The sequence below is a fragment of the Equus przewalskii genome, chromosome 23 (assembly GCF_037783145.1).
Source record: "Equus przewalskii isolate Varuska chromosome 23, EquPr2, whole genome shotgun sequence".
Lineage (NCBI taxonomy): Eukaryota > Metazoa > Chordata > Mammalia > Perissodactyla > Equidae > Equus > Equus przewalskii.
The window spans coordinates 5,394,967-5,417,660 of NC_091853.1; the positions used below are offsets into that span (position 1 = coordinate 5,394,967).

The following is a 22,694-nucleotide window of genomic DNA, read 5'->3' on the forward strand; positions in this document are numbered from 1 at the left end:
TTGATATTTTACTAATAGTACTTTACTTTTGTATAGTGTTTTACAGTTTATAAAGCTCCTTTACATATACAGCTAATGTAACTAAAGAATATGACCATACTCCATATTCTTTTTGATCACTGAAATGAATATGAATGACTAATAAACTACTGCTTTCCTACTTTCAAAGTTATTTTTGGCTTCTAATTTGAAAAATTCATTTGCAATACTTGATCTTTACTCAACAAAAATTACTGTTCATAATTTCAAAGTGAACAGAGTATTACATTAACTCTAAGACATTGCAAACTCCAGATATGGCTTTACTTAATAAGTAGCTGAATCAGCTGCTGTCACAAAAGAGTTTAAAGCTTTACTAGTATTATCAACACTACTTCAAGTAGTCAATACCTCTGAAAGGAGGATCTTTTTAATTTCTGAAGAAAGCTTGGAAATTTCAATTTAATCCCAGATTTGCTTTTCACGATTTTTTTTTTTTATAGTGAACTTGGCACTGGGTGGGAATCAAACCACGTCAACCTTTCCCTAAATGTGTCAAAATTGAGCCCTATAAAGTACAAGTTAGAGGTTGGATGGTACTTTAGAAACAAATATATTCTAGGGTATCATTTGATTTCTCAAAATATGGCCTCATACTGAAAAGCTTCAGGATGTTTATGACATAATTTGGTAACATAACCTCCCTATTCATATAAGGGTTGAACTTTTAAAAAGAAAAATTTTAAGAAACCCCAACAATGTTGACCACTGAATGAGCTTTGGAAGATGTATTTACAGAACACAGATCATAAAATGTTCTGAAAACCTGACTGCAGAAATGTTTGATGTTAGAAAATTCTCTGGCAAGAAAACAGGCATGAACACTGTTCTTGAAAAGGTATGGGTGAATTTTCTATACACACAGTTTTCAAGTGCAATAACAATGTCTCAAAAGCAATCTAAACAGGCTCTTATTTCTGATTCTTTATTTAAAATAAACTGTCATATTTTATGTTTGAGGTTATATATTCTAAAAGGGAAGGATAACTCCAATTTGAAAATTCAACAAAATAGGTTTTCCACTCCTTTGCAGTTTACCTTTATTTCTCTTTATTTAATGTTATTCTGTTTAAAATCTAATCTGGACAAAAATGGTCAACCTACACAAGAATATTATTTTTTGGCTGCTTTCCCATTCATATCCTCTAGTCAATGACGTTCTGACACTAAATCGGATTAGAAAAGGAATACCCTTTGAAACTGCAAAGCAGAAACCCTTGTAACATATGGAGTGAGACTGTAGTAAATCACCTGTAATCTCCCTTTGACATGGCTACTCTTTTATTGAAAACTTGTTTGACAAAGAGCTTGATTACACTTCGCATTGACTACAGTCTGACGTGTTATCTCTATAAGAGAAGCCCTGCCTTGTTAGATAAGATATGCTGTACATCCTTTGAAGGATGTCTATTTCCTGTAAACAAGCATAATTGGATTATCCCCTGATATAAAAGGCTAAGAAATTATCCTTGAGAGTTTACCAGTTTTTTAACTGCATAAAGTGTTAAAATTCTGGAACAGCAAATTCAATTTTAGAACTGCATTATTAATTTGAGATGAATAGAAGGATGGTCACTAAGAATAAAAAGAGAAATTACACCCTATTTTTTACTACATATTAATTATTTTTCAAGTAATATACATTTAATAACATATTAGGCTAACAAGGAATTGCTAGTACGAGTCTTAAGAGGAATTACTTTAATAAGTATCACTTACTATTTATATTCCTCTAAAAGTGTTTTTAAAGGTGTATTATTTTTATTGTATATTATACATCCTGCAATTTTGCTTTTTCTATTTTAGAAAACCATTTTATTAAAAAAAATGATGTAATATTAAAGATCAGACCAACCAGTGTACCAATCATCAGATATTCAACTTAGTGGAGCTCAGTTTAGTAAAGAGTAACAGCACAATAGTGATTCTATGAATGTAAATTCCCTAAAAGTAAAATCATATTATAATCTCTACTCTTATAATGTCACTGGTCCACGTCAAAAAAATAAAATCACTAACTCCTTCAAGACAAATGTACTTAACATATGAAATATATCAAGCAACTGAATCCTAGCAAAAATCTTTCTTGAGAATAGTGCTAGAAAAATAAAAGAATTTCAATGAAGCATTTTCTCATCAGAGAATGCAAAGCATTTAAAACCATCAACCATAAATAAAACAAAAGGCAAACGACAAAGTTGGGAAATGTTTGTAATATGACAGAGTTAAAATAGTTATTATATATATAGATCTTACTTATTAATCCTAAAAATATTAACATGCCAATGAAAAACCTGGCAAGGGACATGAATGAATAACTTATAATATGAATAATAAACATATTAAAAAATGTTCAACCTCACCAATATTTATGGAAATGCAAATAAAAACAAATACAGACACTCCATTTTTAGAGAAATGATACTATCCAGTGTTGTTAAAAGTGAAATGTGTCAAATACACAAGTGTTCATACCTTTCGACCTAGTAATACTTGTAGGAATTTAAACTAAAGAAAAAAATCACAGATGTTGAAAAGCATTTATATACTATGATAGCTATTCCGCATTATTTCATTTGCTTACATACTGTTTTTATGTGATATATTGGAGAAAAACTAAACACACATTTTAACAAAATTTAAATTATGGTTCATTTATGAAATAGAATACAACTATTAGAAACATTTTTTGAAGAATGTTCAATGACATGGGGGAATACTTATGATCTATTAAGTAAATAAAGCAATATATAATTACATATAGCATAAAATCCTAATATATTATTTTTTGACTTGTAGAAGAAAAGGTACCAAAATTTAAATGGTTATCTCTGAGTTTGGGATAACAGAAAGTTATTTTCATTTTTATACTGTTCTGTACTTTCCAGATTTTCTATAATAAATTTATATTATATTTAAGAGGGAATTTTTTGAGAAAAAGGATATCTAGCAAATCAAGAGAAAAAATGAAAAGTACCTATTTTTTGCCTTTTTAAAAAACACTTAAACCACTTACCTGTGGTATGCAGTCAGTGTATGCAAACATTGATTTAAAGCGGTCATCCATGCTTATGTGGTAAAGAACACACATTGCTATTTGTTTGTAGTTTTCATTGCCTGGAAATAAGAAATCACGGATATGGTGATATATCAAATATATATATTACTAATTTCTTTGGTATAACACACTGAAATTACTGCATTAAAACTTTTAAACTACTGAATGAAATCCTTCTATAACCCTAATTTAAAAACTATTTCGAGCTCCCTATTTCAATTTCAAAGTTTGGAGCACAGAAATATCACTAATTTCCAAGAGATAATATGTATTTTGCAAGGTATGTTTTTGAAAAAAATTAACCACAAACCTAAGAATTAATCATTTTCAGTAGCCCACTATAAAACAGACTGGGTCATTCCCCTCCCCACTCTTAACTGACATATTGACAGTTTATCAAAATATGTCACTAACACAGTTCATTAACAGTGATGATGTATAAGGAATAGTAAACAAAAAAATATATTTAACTCCTATGAATCAGAAACTGCAAAAATAATCTAAATGATGAAAGAAGTAGAATAGTATTTGTATCACTAGAAAAAATACATGGGGGGCCAGCCCAGTGCCGCAGTAGTTAAGTTTGCATGCTCTACTTCAGTGGCCTGGAGTTTGTGGGTTCAGATTCCGGGTGCAGACATACACACTGCTCATAGAGCCATGCTGTGGCGGCATCCCATATACAAAACAGGAAGATTGGCACAGATGTTAGCTCAGTGACAATCTTCCTCACCAAAAAGAAAAACACAGACACACAAAAACATGACTATAAAGTGCTAAAGGCTATAAACTAAGCATAGTCTAAGGATTGTCTCAGGTCTTCTGAAGTCAGATTATTCTAGTTTTAAACACCCTGAAACTGAAAAAAGAAAAGTGAATAATATATCATTGATCTGAAAAATAAAATGGGACTTTAACATATCATGTAATCCTTCTACCTGATTTCAGACCGTATTTTAAGGATCTATTTATGATCTCAAAGTCACTGACAAAACAAGAGCTAGAAAAGTTGTTTAGCTTAAAAATTTTATGCAAAAAATAATATCCTTTTAGAAAATTCTGGGCTTATGAGAAATCCTTGAAGATATCTGGAGTTAAAAAAAAAATCAAACGGTAAACGAATTTCGTTGATAAATAATCTATCAAGAGGATTTCAAATATATTTTAACTTGGAGGATAAATTCCTTTATCCTTTGTCTACCATAGCACAAACATACTTAGCGTTTTTTTAAATACTGTTTTTATATTCTCACTAGATTTTTTCATATATAAGAATATCTTTTTAAAGTGATTAGAAATTCTTAGAGGACAAATTTTGGTATTTTCACAGGACTTAGAACAGCACATGGAAGTTTCTCAATAAATATCTGGTGGTTGATTTTATTTTTAATACTTAAACAGCATGGTGACTATGGTTAACAACACAGTACTGTATATGTGAAAGTTGCTAAGAGTAGATCTTAAAAGTTTTCACCACACACAAAAGAAATAACTATGTGAAGTGATGGATGGGTTAACTAACCTTATTGGGTAATCATTTTGTAATATATACATATATCAAGTCATTACATTGTATACCTTAAACTTACATAATGTTGTATGTCAATTGGATGTCAATAAAGCTGGGGAAAAAAGAGCAGTGTTATATATAAAAAAAATCAGAGGCTAAAACTGAAGAATAAACACATTTAGTAAAAGACAGAGATTACTTGTTCTACAAGACCTTCAGATTTGAGACAGAAGTGTTTTAAGTAGTTTCAAGGGATCTTTTACAAGTAAGTAAAAAAATATAGTAACCTTCTATCTCTAGCTCCTTGTTTTCCTGAGGTTTTATGTTAGATAAAAATATATTTGTGTCAAGGAAGAATAAAGCGAATCTTTAAAACTACCTATCAAATAAATATCATCCCTATGTTTCAGATGAGGAACCTAATGCTTAGAGAGAAATAAACACTTGCCACACAGTCTTGTAAGTGGTCATTACAAGTGGTTATTGTAAGCTGTAAGTAAGATGTTATTGTTTTGTTGTTGGTGCCCTCGAATTGATTCTGACCCCTAGTGACCCTGTGTACCGCAGAGCTGAACCCTGCCCAGTCTTTTTGCGCCATCCTCTCATCTTCTGGCCTATATCTGATAATGCTATGCTGCTATTCATAGGTTTTCAAGGCCAATTTTTTGGGAAGCAAGTAGCCAGGTCCTTCTTCCTAGTCTGTCTTAGTCTGGAAGCTCTGCTGAAATCTGTCCACCATGGGTGACTCTGCTTACATTTGAAATACTGGTGGCATAGCTTTCACCATCACAGCAACACGCAGCCACTACAGCACGACAACTGACAGACAAGTGGTGTGGTTCCCTGACTGGGAAAGGAACCTAGCCATGGCAGTAAGAATGCTGAATCTTAACCACTAGACTACCAAAGATACTATTATCAGGTATAAAAGACTAATATACACTGACACATGATAGAATAAAATATATTTCAAAATAGAATTTTTTTTTGAAGATTTTATTTTTTCCTTTTTCTCCCCAAAGCCCCCCAGTACATAGTTGTATATTCTTCGTTGTGGGTCCTTCTAGTTGTGGCATGTGGGACACTGCCTCAGCATGGTTTGATGAGCAGTGCCATGTCCGCGCCCAGGATTCGAACCAACGAAACACTGGGCCGCTTGCAGCGGAGCGCGCGAACTTAACCACTCGGCCACGGGGCCAGCCCCTCAAAATAGAATTTTTAAAAATCCAGACTTTTACATCTTTTAAAATTGCTTGGCTAAAGCCTATTTCCTATGGCTTTCCGTATCAATGTAAAAATGACTCCTTGGGATAAAACAAAAACAATAAAATCTATTCTATGTTTGTCAGATGAACACATACTAGTAAACATTTCATCTTAACTAAAAATCTATGAGTTCACTAACTGAACTACTGGGAATACAACATATGCAGGAACTACATTTTATATGTGAAATAATATTTTGTCTGATATTTTATGTCTGTTTCTCCATAACATCATAATTTACAGAAAATCTGCATAATAAAGAGTCCAGGTCAAATCATTTTACGTAAATTTCAGGTCTCTTCTACTATTTGAAAAACTTCAAATCTACGGAGAAGAGAGAAGCTGAATCAGAGAGAGGAACTCTAAGGATAATGACCATAGACTTAGATAAAAAGTTAAGACATAATAATATAGGAGAAAGTAATATTTACCAACCTTAAAGACTAGTAAGTCGGAAACACAAGTTAGCTATAGGAAATACAGTACATATACTAAGTATTTGGGGGTGAGAATTTTATTTGGAGGAAAATGTAATACAAAAATTGTGAAGTTACTCCAGAAAAGAGAAAAGTAGAGGCAAACTGAGTATTCTCGACCCCAACATTTTGTTCTTGGGATCAGAGGAATCTTTATAGAGAAAAAATCATAGATTTTAATAAGTCACATTTTTACCCTGTTGAAGGTATTCATTTATACTTATTCTAGTATAAAACATACTTGCCATAGGAAAACAAACCTTTGCACAGATTTTCATTATATGTAGATTAAAAATGAAAAATTCTAACTTTATTCTCCAAGGAAGAAGGTATCCCTTAGGGTTAGTCAGATTATACTTCATGGTATTCAGCTTTTTTCCAGGGACTGAGACATTTTAAAATCTTTTCAAGTAGAGTCCTACAGCAAAGTCCTATTCTGAAGGCAAGTTTCTGTTTCTCTGCTATTCCAGTTTCTTTCTACATGTTGTTCAGCTGTGGGTATGTTCTAGTCCTACTTAACTTTTACAAAACATTATTTGAGGATGTTTTCTCTATGTAATGGATTCACTGAAAAGTAGGAGTCCAAGTCACACAACTTACTAAATGGTATAAGAACAAAGAGAAATCAATCACCATATAAAAGACTCTTCAACATCAAAGTAAATCATCAAACATATTAAAATTCCATGTGGAGCTAAGACTTTAGTAGGAAACTATTCTATCTTTGAGAAGAGTCTGTCTTATTGCTGGTGTCGATAAAGGATTCTAAAAAACAATGTTCTAAGGTGGTGCATAATTTATGTAAGGTGAGAGGAAAGAAAGATTTGCCTTTAAGAGACGTGTACTCTATAAAAAGGATAACAAGGTCGGTCTTCTAGAGCTAATGATAGATATCTACATCTATATACACATATAAATAGCTTCCAAAGGATAACTCAGGATAAAAGGTATGTGATGTGACAGAATAGAAAGTCTGGAGAAGAGCCCTAAAATTATAATTTCTAAAAAGAAAATTGAACTGAGTATTCTCGTTTTGTAAAAATCTGAGTTTTGTAAAAGTTAAGTAGGACTAGAACATACCCACAGCTGAACAACATGTAGAAAGAAACTGGAATAGCAGAGAAACAGAAACTTGCCTTCAGAATAGGACTTTGCTGTAGGACTCTACTTGAAAAGATTTTAAAATGTCTCAGTCCCTGGAAAAAAGCTGAATACCATGAAGTATAATCTGACTAACCCTAAGGGATACCTTCTTCCTTGGAGAATAAAGTTAGAATTTTTCATTTTTAATCTACATATAATGAAAATCTGTGCAAAGGTTTGTTTTCCTATGGCAAGTGTGTTTTATACTAGAATAAGTATAAATGAATACCTTCAACAGGGTAAAAATGTGACTTATTAAAATCTATGATTTTTTCTCTATAAAGATTCCTCTGATCCCAAGAACAAAATGTTGGGGTCAAGAATACTCAGATGAACAACATATGTAAGAAACAGATCTCACATACAGCAATAATTTATATTAGTTTTTTTATACAGCAAAAATAAATATCTAGTTTCAAACAGTAGAATGATTCATTCTGCAGCCAGTCCTCATTCTGCTCTGGTGTGCTTTCTTTCTCCTTCTCTCTTCATATTCATGGCCAAAGGGGAAATCTGCTTGCAGTTCTCCCATACCTGCCAAATTCTTCTCTATCTGTGATCCTCTCTTAAAAAATCTCTGAACATGTCCCCCATTTCCCATAATCTTTACTTAAAATGATTATTATGCCCAAAAATGTGCTGGAAGCTAAAGGACTGAAGGAAACAGAAGCCCTAGGGATACAAACCTATCCCAAAAGATTGGCAGGCATCCTATCTTTTTATAATAATAATTCTTTGAGAGAAGGAGAAAAGAAAAGGTTAAGCAAACAGTAATATTGTTCCTATTGCATGTTAAGCATACATTTTCTAATTTAGCCCTTAGAACAACTGAAGAGGTAGGTAGTATCTTTGATTTGGAGATGAGGGAATGACATTCGTTAATGTAATAAATCCTTCAAAAGGAGACGCATCTGTGAATCTGAGAGTCAAACCTGTGTCTCACTAAAGAACCTGTGCATGTACTTTCTACTAAGCCTTCTAGGAGACAGCAGAAAGAGTGAAATCAATAATGCCAAATAAAGATAAGTTATTATCATCATTCTTTGGTAGCACAGTAGAAGAAGGAGACGTGGTTAGAAGAGCTCTAGAGAATTGGGAGTCTTGGGGAAGAAGCTAAGAAGATGGTAGAAGGGAAGAAAGAGGATAAAATGCAGAAAGACAGTTATTCATCAGAGGACCTGTGCCCGGATAGAGTAGGTTACAACAGATGAAGGAAGTTCTTGACTGGGACAAAATGCATTATCCTCCAAGCAGTTTTGGGAACTACAGCTATAGCAGTTCTGAAACTCCCTCTCACTAAATTGGACAAGAACTGCTATCAAGCAGCGTTTGTTTTCATGGGAAAACAAGGTGCTAGAAGCTTGAAAGGTGAGTACAATGGTAAATAGAGGCGGTACAACATTTGGAGGCAGACTGCTTGGGGTCAGTTTGTGGCTCTGGTACTTACTAGTTACATGGCTTTGTGAGTGTTACACTCTGTGTTTCCGTTTCTTCATCTGTGAAATTAGGCTAACGACTGTACCTAACTCAAAGGGTGGTTATGTGAGAGAATCCTGGAAAAGAAATTGGTACTGAATCTGATACATTCATAAACCAAATCAATATCATGAGAAATATCATTTCTTACTATCATTATTATGTTGACAGTAACATTTTTCTGTTTTACCAACAGTACTATCATGTGCCCTTAATATATCTGCTGTCTTTCTGTTTTTCTATCTTCAAGATTAGACTGTAGTTACAGGTAAAGTTGGCTTGAGAGACAGCCAAGATTTCTCTGAGATGAGCCAGACAGGGTTCAGAGGAATATTCAGCGCCTGTGGCTGAGCCACTTGTCCTTCTAACTAATCACTTTCCTATAGAGCTCTACTATTCCCAAAGTATGGGCCTAGGAGAGCCACCTCATACTGCAAGGCTCCACTCAATGACCCGTATCTGATAAGAAACCTTCCTCAATCTCTCATTCTCACAGGATTCTAAATTCCTTAATGAAAATAAAACTTGAGAAAAGAAAATAATCAAAGTATACATTATTGTCATCAGTACATACTCCTCCACCACCACCACAAACACACTGTGAATTTCTCTTCCTTCTTTCATGCTTTCTTGTCTGTAATGGAACTGAATTTCACTCCTAGAGTGGGGAAATGGTCATGAAAGTGATGGGTATCAAGAAGATGAAAGGAGACAGAGAGAGAAGTCTGAGAACATTGAAGACAAACCTCAAAATTAACTACATCACTTCATTTATCTTTAAGCAGCATGTCCCAGGCAAATAAAACCTAGAGGTGTTTCCCCCTCGTTGTTTGGGTTGAGCACAACTGAACAAAAAGAAACTGGAATAAGACTGGCACTATACCAGAGATATTTTTTTTCCTTGAGGAAAGTGTATAAAGAGGTAATGACAGATCTAAGGGACTACAATATTGTACTCAGAGTCTATATAACCCAAATTGCTGATATGTCTTCTAGATTTTGTCTGGATATAGGTTCCCTAGAATTCAATCAATTGATATACAAATATCTCTAAGATAGATTTTCTTTCCTTTTTGTATTTATTTAGGGAATAAAAAAAGATATAAACTGACATTTGCCCTTTTATTCAGGAAAAAGATGTAAATATTTTATAAATGGTCTTGTTATCCATATGTTACCTTGATGATTCTAATCCAGATCTTATTGTTATAAATCACATATTTCCTTCCTCCTCTAAAGAATTGCAATATATGAATGAAGACTACAGTATATAAACCACAGGTATCTTATTCATTGAATCATAAATTTCATAAATGATTAATTGCTTGATAAAAATGTAGCCTATAACTTTATGACATCTAGCAGATATCTGACAGCTACAACAAAAGGACAAAGTATTTTAGAACAAAAGTGAATACTGCAGTGGGAAGAAGTCTGGAAATAACCTGAATTCATCTCTTCAAACACAGCTGCACACAGAAAGTAGAGGCTTTCTGGCAGCCAACATTTATTATTACTTAAAGGCTAATTTTCAGATCACACAGCAATAAACAGCCACTAAGAGAGATTAAATGGTCCAAGTAAAATTAAGAGCTTATACCCTTTATTATAAGCTCATAGTCTTCTTCATTCATTGGAAGAAAAGATATCTGAGTTCTTAAAAAAATAAACCTCAAAAAACTCCCAAAACAATCTTGTATGTCCTAAATGAATTCAGGGTTGGAGAGTAGGATTTTCTCATAAGAATTCATAACTAAGACCATAAACTCCAGCTAACCAGCTATGATTCCTCCACATCCTACAAACAGCAGGCATTTCAAAAGGGCTCCTTTATGACTCACAGACATCAATTATTCCCTAATGGCATCCCAAGTAAAAACAGGCTGCCAATAGTCAGTATGCTGGCATAGGACCAAAGGCTCTGTGAATTTTGAGCAGAGCAGTGAAAAGACTGAATATTTTGAGAACTAGGTCCTTAATGACTAGAGGTGGATTAGTCAAATCTGTTCAAGTAATAAGACCAGGGTGGAAAAAAAATGGCCTAGTCATTATGATTCCTTTGGTATTTATGGTAATAAACATGAATCATGATGAACTCACTGGCTATAAATACAGAGGTCACAAGTACTTCGATAGGATTTCCACAGGAATTCACTGTTAATTAGCTGGATCATTATTTGAAAGTGTTACTGAATTATCTTAGCAGTTGTGCAGCCATACCCAAAAAACTGGTCATTGCCAGCTGAGGGCAGTTAATGCCTTAACAAACTGGTCATTAACTCCAGTAACTGATTTTGTGGGAATTATTGCACTTATAAAGTACATTCAAGAGTTTTTTTTTTTTCTTTTTAAAGAAATTTGCAGCTGTGGTTCAGCTGCAGCAGCTGAAGGAGAAAAAAATCCGCTCTCTGGGCTGCTCTCACAATCGATTTTCTGCCAATTAAAGGGCAAACATGTGCTGATGGGTTTTGAATTTTAAAATGTCTTCAGTTTTTTATCTCTGAAGTGATTAGTAAAAACACCATTTAGCTACTAATTTTGTAAGACACTTGGGATTTTCCATTCACAGTTCAGTCAAACAGAAATATGAGTTCTGAACACCAGAACTTAAAGCCAAATTTCCACTTCTGCAGTAGACCCAGCCCAACACTTTGTAAAAACAGAGTGAGAACACAAATTATGAGCCACATTATTAGCCAGATTCTCATTCCCTCTACACTTCATGCCTTCATTCAAAGTAGAAAACTCCCTTTGAAGTCACAAAGGCTCCATGAAAAGATAAGAGAAGTGGGAATATAAGCAGCCTTATATTAGAATAGAGCAGCATTAAGGTGATATATTACCCCTAGACAGTCTACGTTAATACAGCGTACTTCAAAAATTGCAAGTGTCTTTCAGTTTACTATAGAGTTAGAGCCCCTAAAGCTCTATCAATACGGTGAAAATGCCATAGGCAAAACCACCACTTAAAAGGTAACTGCAACAATTACTGAACATATATATTGACTATATTGAAATATACTAAAAATATATTGAAGGCATACTAGAACATATTTTGTACATGTTTCCATATAATTTTACGTTTAACTTATTACAGCACAAACTGCAGATACATATCCAGTACGACTGGACAGCCTTAGTTAAAACTTGATTTGGAGAGACCAATTTTTAAGATTGCAACTATACAGGACAGTCTTCTGTTTTATAACAGATTTATTCACAGACAACTCTAGCAAAGATTCGAGATGAAGAGATAAAAACTGAAAGTTTTTAACCATGAGTTGAGGGGAAAAAAAAGACAGAATTTATAGCTTACAATGATCAGTATAAAAACAAGTATAACAACAGTTTTGTAATACAATGGTTCGTGGATAAACGATTTTGGTGTCCAATTATTTAATTTAAAAACTATAACGAAAGGAAATTGTAAATCTACCATTAAACTTACCAGCTCTGTCACATTAAGAGGTACTCACTAAATAAGTACTCTAAAATTCAACACTTTTGATATATTTTCATCCTTTTTAGTATGTATAACTGTACATTTTGCCACATAGCTTATTTTTCAAATATTTTCAATTATTTTATTACCTTCTCTGTAGTATTCTTTTATTACAGCCAGAGCCTACGACAACAACTTATTTATAATATACTCTACAAAATATGCATACTTGCAGTACAAATGATAAGGACCAAAATAAAGCCCTCAACAATGACTGCTTTCTAGCCTACAGGTCCACATCATTGACTAATGTGCTTTGGTTGGCTTTTACCATCTAGAAATGGAGATACCCCAGGCAATATTCACACATAGAGTATTGGAACCAGCTGGTGACAGAAGAATCCTAAGAAAAAAGGCTTCTTGATTTAATTGGGAAAACAGGAGGAAGCATAAATTTTACTGCCATTAATAACTTCAAGCAATCTTGATATGACTCTACCTCACCCTGACGGCTAGACATGTGCTTTTTGTTAAAGTGTTTGCCACATCTGACCCCCATTGTTTGCTCACTTGATCAGGTAAGAAAATGTAGGTTTATTTATAGGATAAATGAGGCCTATTAAAATTGAGAAACAGTGCAGTAGTCTGAGGAGCTGCATACTGAAACAGATGTGCGAAATTCCATAACAGTTTTGTAATAAACAGGCCAAATGAAGTTATTAAAAAAAATCTACTTAAGTTTCTTAAAGAAACCATCATAAAGCCAATCTAGTTTTTAAGAAGACAGGAAACACCTCCTAGTTGGAAAACGTTATTATTCTGACCATTTCCAAATAGTTCTTAATAAACAAGCCAGAAAAGGCCATCTACAAAATATTACTCTTCACAAAATAAAGACAAGCTTGATTTCTTCATTTTATGAAGCTTTTGCTAAGTTAAAAATTAAGTCATATTGATACATCATGAAAAAAGTAAATTTAACATTATAGAGGAATTTCAAAGGTGTTCAGAACTTAACTTTTTCAATTTTGTTTTAAGGACAAATGACAGAATGGTCAAAGGAAATAACCTTTAATTTTTAAGTGATCAAAGTTTAGGGTCCAACAGTATCTGCTCTGGCGGTCTCCAACAATAAGGGAAATCAGACTTGTCTCAACCGGAAGAAATCAAACATTTATCACTTAACTCTTGACCTGGTCTGACTCCCTACACGCTGATAAAATCTTTCTACAGCCTTAGAAAATGTCCTGAAACCCAGATTACCTAATATAATCTAGATCAAGATGAATCAGGTGCCATTAAAACCATTCTGGGTCTACTCACAGAATGCAAAAACATTTTTATCAGTTTAGAACACCTCAGAAACTCTAATTTATCTTCCAGTGAAGAGAATATAGTCTAACATTACTCTGACTAAAATTTGGATCCTTTTTGAAACGATTCACGTGGAATTGTGAAGAAGCCATGACAATGTGCTACCGAATCTAGAAATCCTAAATTTTCTGCCATAACCAATAAAACTAGTTTTAGCACAAACCAGCCATGCAAATTAGCATAGACTCATGACCCTCAAATTTCAAAGAATCAAAATTTATACAGATAAGGATTTGAATCAAGATTTAAATTACGGCTCAACTTTCATACAAGTAGTATTCAGTGCCATATATGGATCAATGACCAGTGTGGTTCTGGTGATTATAGGGCAACTTTAAGAAGGATGTCTGAGCTAATTAACTTTTTTAGTTAACTTGCACACAGAATCATAAATTATATGTTAAAGTGCCTAATACAAGTTAAGCACTTTATGAATATTTATTATGAGTTTGATCTTTAGCTATTATAATTATTGGAAAGCTTGGTAAAATCTCTAGGTAACACTAGAAATTCCTCATTTTTTAGGAAATATTCTCATTGCTGTTTATAAATGAACTAAGGAAGTATCCCAAGGCAGGGTAATTTGTGATGCTCGATTCAATATTATATGGCCTTTAAATACTTTAAAAGAACAATATGCTAAACTAGGATCAAGCCTGTCATTTCATTGATCTGAATAGTGCTTTTCAAACTATCTGTAGTGGAGGAACAGGTTTTAATTTTTTCTCCTAATGTGTCAAAGACCAATACTTTCGTAAAGTACAATAAAAATGAAATTAGACAAAAGATATGCAAAATAGAACTTAAAAATTTGTATTATTATATTCAGCAGACATAATTTTATTTGCTATAAGTGCTTAAATGCCATTCTCAATTTCTGGATTTACCTATTACAGACCAGTTAACAGTCTATGAATGTGCATTGGTCTGTGGACCACATTTTGAGTATCACTGTATTAGAAGACTCCTCCCTTGAATTTACTAAAGAAATCTATACCATATAATGTAAGTGAAATTAAAGTGCTACTTCAATGTTTAAAACAAATCCCCTATAACCAGACCTAGGAATGCAAGATACGCCCCACTATTCAAAAGTTCGCTTTATGCCACTTCACTTTTATGAAAGACCTGCCATTAGTACTTGTTTTTGCTAACAGAAAGAAATCTGAAGAGGATTTTCACTTTTCTGAAAAAAGGCAAAAAGCACAAATAACGTTCAGCATTTGTTTTGCAACGAGCTGTTACAGAGGCTAAGCAGTGAAGCACACTGTCCTATTTCAGGCCTTCCACAGCAGCCACAGCAGCCACAGCAGACGGCGAACCTCCACCTTCCACGTGAGGCAGGCAGACATGGAAGAAAGAGTAGACGTTAGTGACCGGCCTGCCCTGGTGGACTCAGAAGGTGATGAGATGTTGGCAGACGACCCTCTTCCTCTCTCTCCTACACCCCAGTCCCCTGCAGCTCCCACCACCCCAGCCTCCGACAACCTAGCCTACCGCACGTCCTCACCACCGCCTCTCAGCCTTCCAATGTGCTCGCTGCCTTCCTGGTTCAGGTAAGTGAAACTACGTGGTGTGCACGTTATTTCTACCTTCTGTAGGCTGTGTATTTATCATATCGTTCCTGCTTTTACTATATGTTAGCGTTACTTTAGGCTTTATTTATAATTTGGTATGATTTGGTAGGTTACTTTTTGGGGTCTGGGAACACTCAAAAAATTTTCCCATATAGATTAATGCTAATTGCTTCTTTGTTTTATGCAATTTTGGCTTATGAAAGCTTTCATGGGAATGCTTTACTTTCAGATAGTGAGGGAAACCTGTAGTCAAAATTGCAAGGCAAGACTTTTTTCTGTGCTCCTCATCTTTTTCATTCAGCAACCATTAGCCCCTCAAGCCTTCCCCTTCCTTTTCTTCCTCCTTATTAATAACATTGTATAAGGCTTTCTAGTTATGAAATAAGTACCTATTAATTCTCTCACCTGATTTGCACATCAATCCTATGAGATAGGTCCTATTTTATTCCCCAATTTTCCAAGCAAGACAAAAGGCTTCATAAAGATCAACTGACTTGCTTAATGTTACTCAGCTAATAAAGAATGAAAGGAAAGAAGACAACTCAAGCTCAGGTCTTTTGATGTTCATTCCTCTCATGTGTTCCTTTCATACACTAATCCATCTAAACACCCACCAAATATTTACTGTGAATCTACAATGCGCCAGGCATTGTTGTTGGCACTGGGAATATAGGAGTAAATAAAACTGATACAACTTTACATTTTCAGGGAGCTTCTAGTCTTTGTCCTGGCGTGGTGGTAACAGTTGGGTGAGTGATGAAGACAAATAAACAAGATAATTATATGAAAGGCATATTATGTGGTGATTAAGTGCTATGTAGAAAAATAAAAGGATAAGGAGAAAAAAAGCATCACAAGCCAAGGGCTGAAATTTAAGTAGGATAAACTGGGAGCAAAGCCTGAAAAAGATGAGGGAATGAACTATGCAAAAAAAACTAGGAAAGGACATTCTAGGCAGAAGGAACAGGAAGTGCTAAAGTCCTGAGGTAGGAGTATTCCCATTGGGTTCAAGGAACAGCAAAGAAGCCAATGTGCCTTCAGCAGAAAGAATAAAAGAGAGAGTACTAGAAGTTATAGTTACAGAATTCAGGAGCCAGGAGAGAACATACAAACTCTTGTATGTAGGCCATTGGTTCTTCCTCTGAGATGGGAAGTCATTGGAGAGTTGTGAGCAGAGTCATGACATGATTTAATTTGAATAAGATCAGTCTGTTGTGTTATGTTACGAAGAGACTGGGGCACAAGGGCAGAAGCACAAAGGTAGTCAGGATGCTACTGTATTAAACCAGGAAAGAGACGATGGTGGCTGGGACCACAGTGGTAGCATCTATATTTTGAAGATGGCGCTGACTGACCTGACAGATTGGATGTAGGGTAGGAGGGAAAGAGAAGAGTCAAGGATAACTTCCTCAGTTTGGGCCAGTTAACTAGAAAGAGGAAGTCACCATTTATGGAGATGGAAAAGATTGTGAAAATAGTGGGTTCAGGGAGGGTGTGGAGGGGTGGGGAGGCTCAGGAGCTTAATTTTGAACATGTTAAATCTCAGATACTAATAAGGCACCCAAGTAGTAAAGTTTGGAGTAAGGAAATCAGAGAAGAGGCTGAAATTATCTATCTTTCTATTTATATCGGGGAGTCATCAGCATAGATACAGTATTTAAATGGAATGGATGAAGTCACCGAGGGAGTAAGTGTGACAAAGAAAAAGTGTGAGGACTTAGCCCTGGGGGGTATCCTAATGCTTAGAGACTGGGGAGATGAAGTGGAAGCAGAAAAGGAGACTGAGAAGGACTGGGTACTTAGGAAAACCAGAAGAGTACTGCATCCTGGAAAATCAATGAAAAAAGTTAAAGGAGGAGAGAATTGTAATAAATGCTGTTCACAAGTTGAGTAATATGAGTGCTGGGAATTGACCACTGGGATTTAGGAATGTAGAGGTCACTGGAACTTGACAAGAGTAGTGTGATGGGGTGTGGGGACAGGAGAGGAGTATGAAAGCCTGATTGGAAAAGATTAAAAAGAGCGTAAAACAGTGAGGGAGAGAAGTGAGAGAGAGAGAAAGAAATTGAGAGGACGAGAGAGAGAGGGCACGAGCAGAAGGCAGATAGGAAAGGAAATGAATGCATACAAAAAGGAAGAGAGAAATTGAAGACATGAAATGAAGACAACTCTTTTGGGGGCATTTTGCAATAATGAGAAGAAAAGAAATGGTATGATAGACGAAAGGTAAAAGAGTAAAGTGAGAGTTAAGAATAATCTTTATTAAGATTGAAGAGATAATAGCATATACGTATATCAATGGAAATATTCTACTACAGAGGGAAAAATTAATGATGTGGGACAGAGAGGAGAACTGTTGGAGCAAGAACTTGAGTAGGTGACAGGGAATGAGATGGGGAGGGAGTGTTGGCCTATGGTAAGAGTAGGGGCAAGTTCATTCATAATAACGGGAGAGAAGCAAAGTACAGACACAGACGCAGATAGGAGGGTAAGCATGGCAATAGGAACTCATGGAAGTTCTCTTCTGACTGCGTCTACTTTCTCAGTGAAATAGGAAGCAAAACAACAATGAACTGAGAATAAGGATGAAGATGAGGTGTTGGATTTGTGAGAAGGTAGAGGAATGAAATTTCTCACCTAGGTGAGTACGGGAAAGACCAGACAAAGAAAATGTAGTGTGATTGCTAGGCAGCATTAAAAGTCTAGTATTGGTTAATTATCCAGAATTTACTCTATGCTGCTGTCACTCTGTGCTCAGGGTCTCCCACCTCCATCCTCCTACACCATGTCACACATTCCCCACCCACTTCACAAAGCATCAAAGCAACTGTTAAGAATGACTCTCACTAAGACATGGTTGGCTGAACACTCAACTGTCCAAAGGGCAAGGCAAGAAATATAACTAAATGTCTAAGTATAAGAAAAAATAAAGATTATCCTAGGAGAATGGGAGGGTTTGCGTTGTACATCGAAATCCAAATATAAAATTAAGAAAACATACCTTGGCAAAGCCAAACATGTCTTCTAGCTGGATTTAAGCTGCTAATTTGAGACTCCTCGTGTATTATTATTACAAGGAGTGTTCGCATTTAATATCAATTAAAATCTTTAAGGAAATGCTCTAATTCACTGATTATCAGAGTATGGTCTGAAGACCCCTAAAGAGGATTCAAAAAGTCATATCCTTTCTATAACAATACTAATACAGTATTTTCGTTTTTTAAACTCTCGTTCTTTAAGAGGTTACATGACATGACATATATGACAGACATGGAGATTTGTTGAGGGACATATGAGAGCCAGCTGTTTTCTATTAAACCTGACTTTAAAGAGTTTTGCAATTGTAAAACTATGCCACTCCTCTCACTAATTTTTGTTTTATTTTAGAAAAGTTATTTTTCATAAAAAAATTTGTTAACATGTAGCAGGTTTGTTATTTAAAAATGAATAAATATTTAAAATTTTTCTCAGTTTTAATTTTGAATATAATAAACATCCATAGATACAATCCCCCCATAAACAAAAGCTCTTTGGGGGTCCTCAATAATTTTAAGAGTGTAAAGGGACCTTGACACCAAAAGTTTGAAAACTGATGTTCTAACCATTGAATTCCTACAGTCTCCAAATAAACGGAGAAGACTTACAAAAGAGCAGAGAAACTCTGGAAAGTGCTGATTGCCTACAATTTACAGAGAGCTACCTAATTTGCCTAACTGTTATGTTAGCTGTGCTTATTCTATTTTTATTTTAACAAATGCAAAAATTCACATATGTAGGATAAGACCTGTATATTTTATAAGGTTTATTCCCTTGAGTTTAAATTCCTTGGAAAATCAAGTTAAAAACTGAAAAGCCGACATGAAAACCCAGAACATTACTCAATTTAAAATACATATAAATATCATCCACAAAGGTAAAAAAAACCCAGCATAAGCAAACTCAAAATTGTCCAAAAGAGTTCACCAGTGAAATCTGGCAGCTTTTTTTTTTTTTTGGAGGAAGATTAGCCCTGAGCTAACATCCTTTGCCAATCCTTCTCGTTTTGCTGAGGAAGACTGGCCCTGAGCTAACACCCGTGCCCATCTTCTACTTTATATGTGGGACGCCTGCCACAGCATGGCTTGCCAAGAGGTGCCATGTCTGCACCCGGGATCTGAACCGGTGAACCCCTGGCCTCTGAAGCAGAGTGCTCGAACTTAACTACTGCGCCACCAGGCAGGACCCAAAATCTGGTAGCTTTTTAATAAAATTATTAACTAGGCACTCTGTAATACACTGTCTCTGTCATCATGTGATGTTAAGCTTTATGCACAAACCAATGTCGTGATGAACTAGGCTCTTCCTAAGAATACGCTTCAGTTGTGTATTTATGCTTGCTTCTGTGCTAGTATCACCCCCAAGCACATCAAACAATACTCAGCTTATGAAACATCCAAAACAAAGAAACTAAGTGCAAAAACATTATTTGCTTGGTGCATCAGAAAAAAGCTAAGAAAATTTAGTTTTTCAAGTTACTTTTGAAACATTATCAGTGCAATCTCCAGGGAAATGAAGAATACACTATGACAAGGAATTTCCTTGCCATACCCCAACCCAGGATATTCTGACATAAGGAAGCACTCTTGAGACACATCAAGGTCAAACGGCTTAAGGACTTATAACAAGGGAATATTTTTTTTAATGATCTTTACTCTAGGATGAGCCAAAAGATCTTTAAACACTTTTAAAAAGTTAACTCGAGATCATAAAAAAAACCTGAACAAACTAACAACTAGATAAGTAAAGCCAAGCTCTCTAGGTCCAATTCAAGTTGCACATAATCGTATTTACTGAAACCATTGGCTATGATAGGTCTCCCAGATGGTAACATAAAGTTACTAGGCATAAGAAACTATGTGTTAAGCACAAGGATGAACAGAACTGAAAAGATTTATAAATGATACTGAATTAAGAGATAAGTTTAGGATCCTTATAAAACCTTAGCAAAATAACATATCAAAAACTGAAATAAGAAATGAATAAATTTGGTGGATTTAAGAAAAGAAGAGCAAAGGAATATTTAGATATAAGATTTTCCATGGACCAAAATAAAATTTTTGAAACATTTTGAGAGAGAATGCCTTCTTTATGCCTACGAAAAGATCAAAACTATTCAAACAAATCAATTTCAGGAGAAGTAAAGAAAGAAAATTTTAAATATTGATTTCTAAAATTCCTTATTAATCCCTTTATGTGTCCCTGATATCAAAGGAAAAGCCAAAATCAAAATTCCTAAATGAAATGCTTTAGATGATAAAACAATATTAAAATAATTTTTGGTTCAATTGCATTACAGTTCACTCAGAGCCTCACATGGCAAAAGAGCTGAGCTATATAACACAACTTCTCCTCTGCTCTTTAATAGTTATTCACATGACAAAACCTTTCTCAATTGTAAACACTTTTTCATTTATTCCGCAATTCTCACAACAGCAGGAGTCGCAATGTACTAGTTAAATGTTTCAGGATACAAGAGAAGAGGATTAAATGTTCATACAGCCCAGCTTTATTAGAGCCTGAAAGATTCATGATTCATTGTACTCTAGTTAAAATAATCTATTATTAAGTATAAAAAGATTTTTCAGTTATGGGGTCCCCAAATAATAATAAAGAAAACCTACTTAAAATCTGATAGCATTTTCAGTTGAAACAGCATCCCTAAGAAATCACTTCCGAAAAGTTCTACCACATGTATAGCCCTGTAAAAGTGCTTTTGCATTTTTGCATCTTTTTAAAAATAAGTAATTTCTACACATAAAGTGGGTACTTCTTTAATTCGGTCATCTGTCAAACTGAACATATACTAAACAATGAATTTATTTGTAATGAAAAAAGCAAACTGACCACTCATGTTGCACTGTACACTCTTTAATTCCTTCTCCATGACTACAGTGAAGAAAATGCACCCCAAATTCTTTAAATATTTGATTTACAGAAGGTTTTTTTCTACTTCAAAAATAACTTCAATTGCATAGAATCACTCCAAGTACTTGCCAAAGAATAACCTAGAATAATTTAGATTATCTACTGCTCAACACATTAAAAATCCAGCAGAGACAGTGATATTTCTGAAGATTTGAAGGGAGAGAACTCTAACCACTTCCCCTAGTTCAATGATTCCCAACTGAACATCAAATCAATTGGAGGACATAAAATCAATGAGTAAGTCATAAGTAGAATAAGAGGATAGAAAATATAATGCACTGCACACAGAAATGGTAAATACTGCCTTGTGAAGATTTTTTAAAATTACAAGTATTAAACAAAGTGTATTATATCATAAATAAAATATGTATATTAATATACACATATGGATATAAACACATACATATATACATCACATACATATGTGAGTATTGAGTTGCAATGTAAAGTATATCTTACTTATAGATTGGGGTAAAAGATGTTTGAAAGTTACTACTCTAGATCCCTTTAAAATCTATGCCTGCTATAAGGCTTCCTCACTATAACTTCTATATAATCATAGTGGCTGAAGATCAGAGATATTAAATATATCACTGAATAACTCAATTGAGAAGTTCAGTTTATTGTGTTAGGAGTTAATGATTTAATTTTCCATACAAGTGAAAAATGCGCTAACAAATACAAAAATGACCATTCTAATAATCACTTATCAGGAAATCATTTATGTACTAAATGCAACCTCTTTGAACATAGCAAAGAGTACAATCAAGCAAAACAAGTTTCTTCACAGTCAAAAGAAATGTTACAAAGTCCACGCAATAAATGTTAGTAGGAAGACAACCCTTTGGGCATTTGTTTGGAATTCATTTTTAACAAAACACACTTCAAATAAATTCAGTTGTTGGTTTCCAAGACCACAGATTAGAAACACATCATTAGAGGAGAGGAAAATTGCTGCTGGTACAGAAGAAATGAGAAGTGACAGCTACGGACAAGAGGGAAAAACAGAAAAACTGTATATAAAAATTCAAATATACATGGCATTCTGGGGCCATTTAGCAAAATGAAGTACTTGAGCACAGCAATATTTACAGCCTTGTATAATAAATTATCTTCAGAACTACAAACTTGGATCAATGATAATAAAAACAACAATAGCTAATAATCATATAGCACTTGAACCTAAGCACTCTGGCACCAAAGTCCATGGTTTTAACCACGACACTATATTACTTCTCAATAAAAATTTAAATTATTTTCATGGTATTAAGGTAAATTTAAGAAAATACTTAAGAAAAGAAAAACGTAATCAATTTTTAAAAGACCTTCACACAAAATGATTAAATACCCTTATGGTATAAGCCTAGAA

General features: G+C 34.4%; 1 protein-coding gene across 8 annotated transcripts in view; it reads right to left on the reverse strand.

The window, feature by feature from the left end:
- The window catches only part of KIFAP3 (kinesin associated protein 3), a 176,194-nt gene that overhangs the window by 67,101 nt on the left and 86,399 nt on the right, over positions 1 to 22,694 (reverse strand). For all 8 annotated transcript variants that reach the window (XM_070591042.1, XM_070591044.1, XM_070591043.1 and 5 more), the window contains one exon: positions 3,056 to 3,156. In XM_070591042.1, the coding sequence (XP_070447143.1) occupies positions 3,056 to 3,156 (101 nt within the window). The remainder of the gene's footprint in view (positions 1 to 3,055; positions 3,157 to 22,694) is intronic.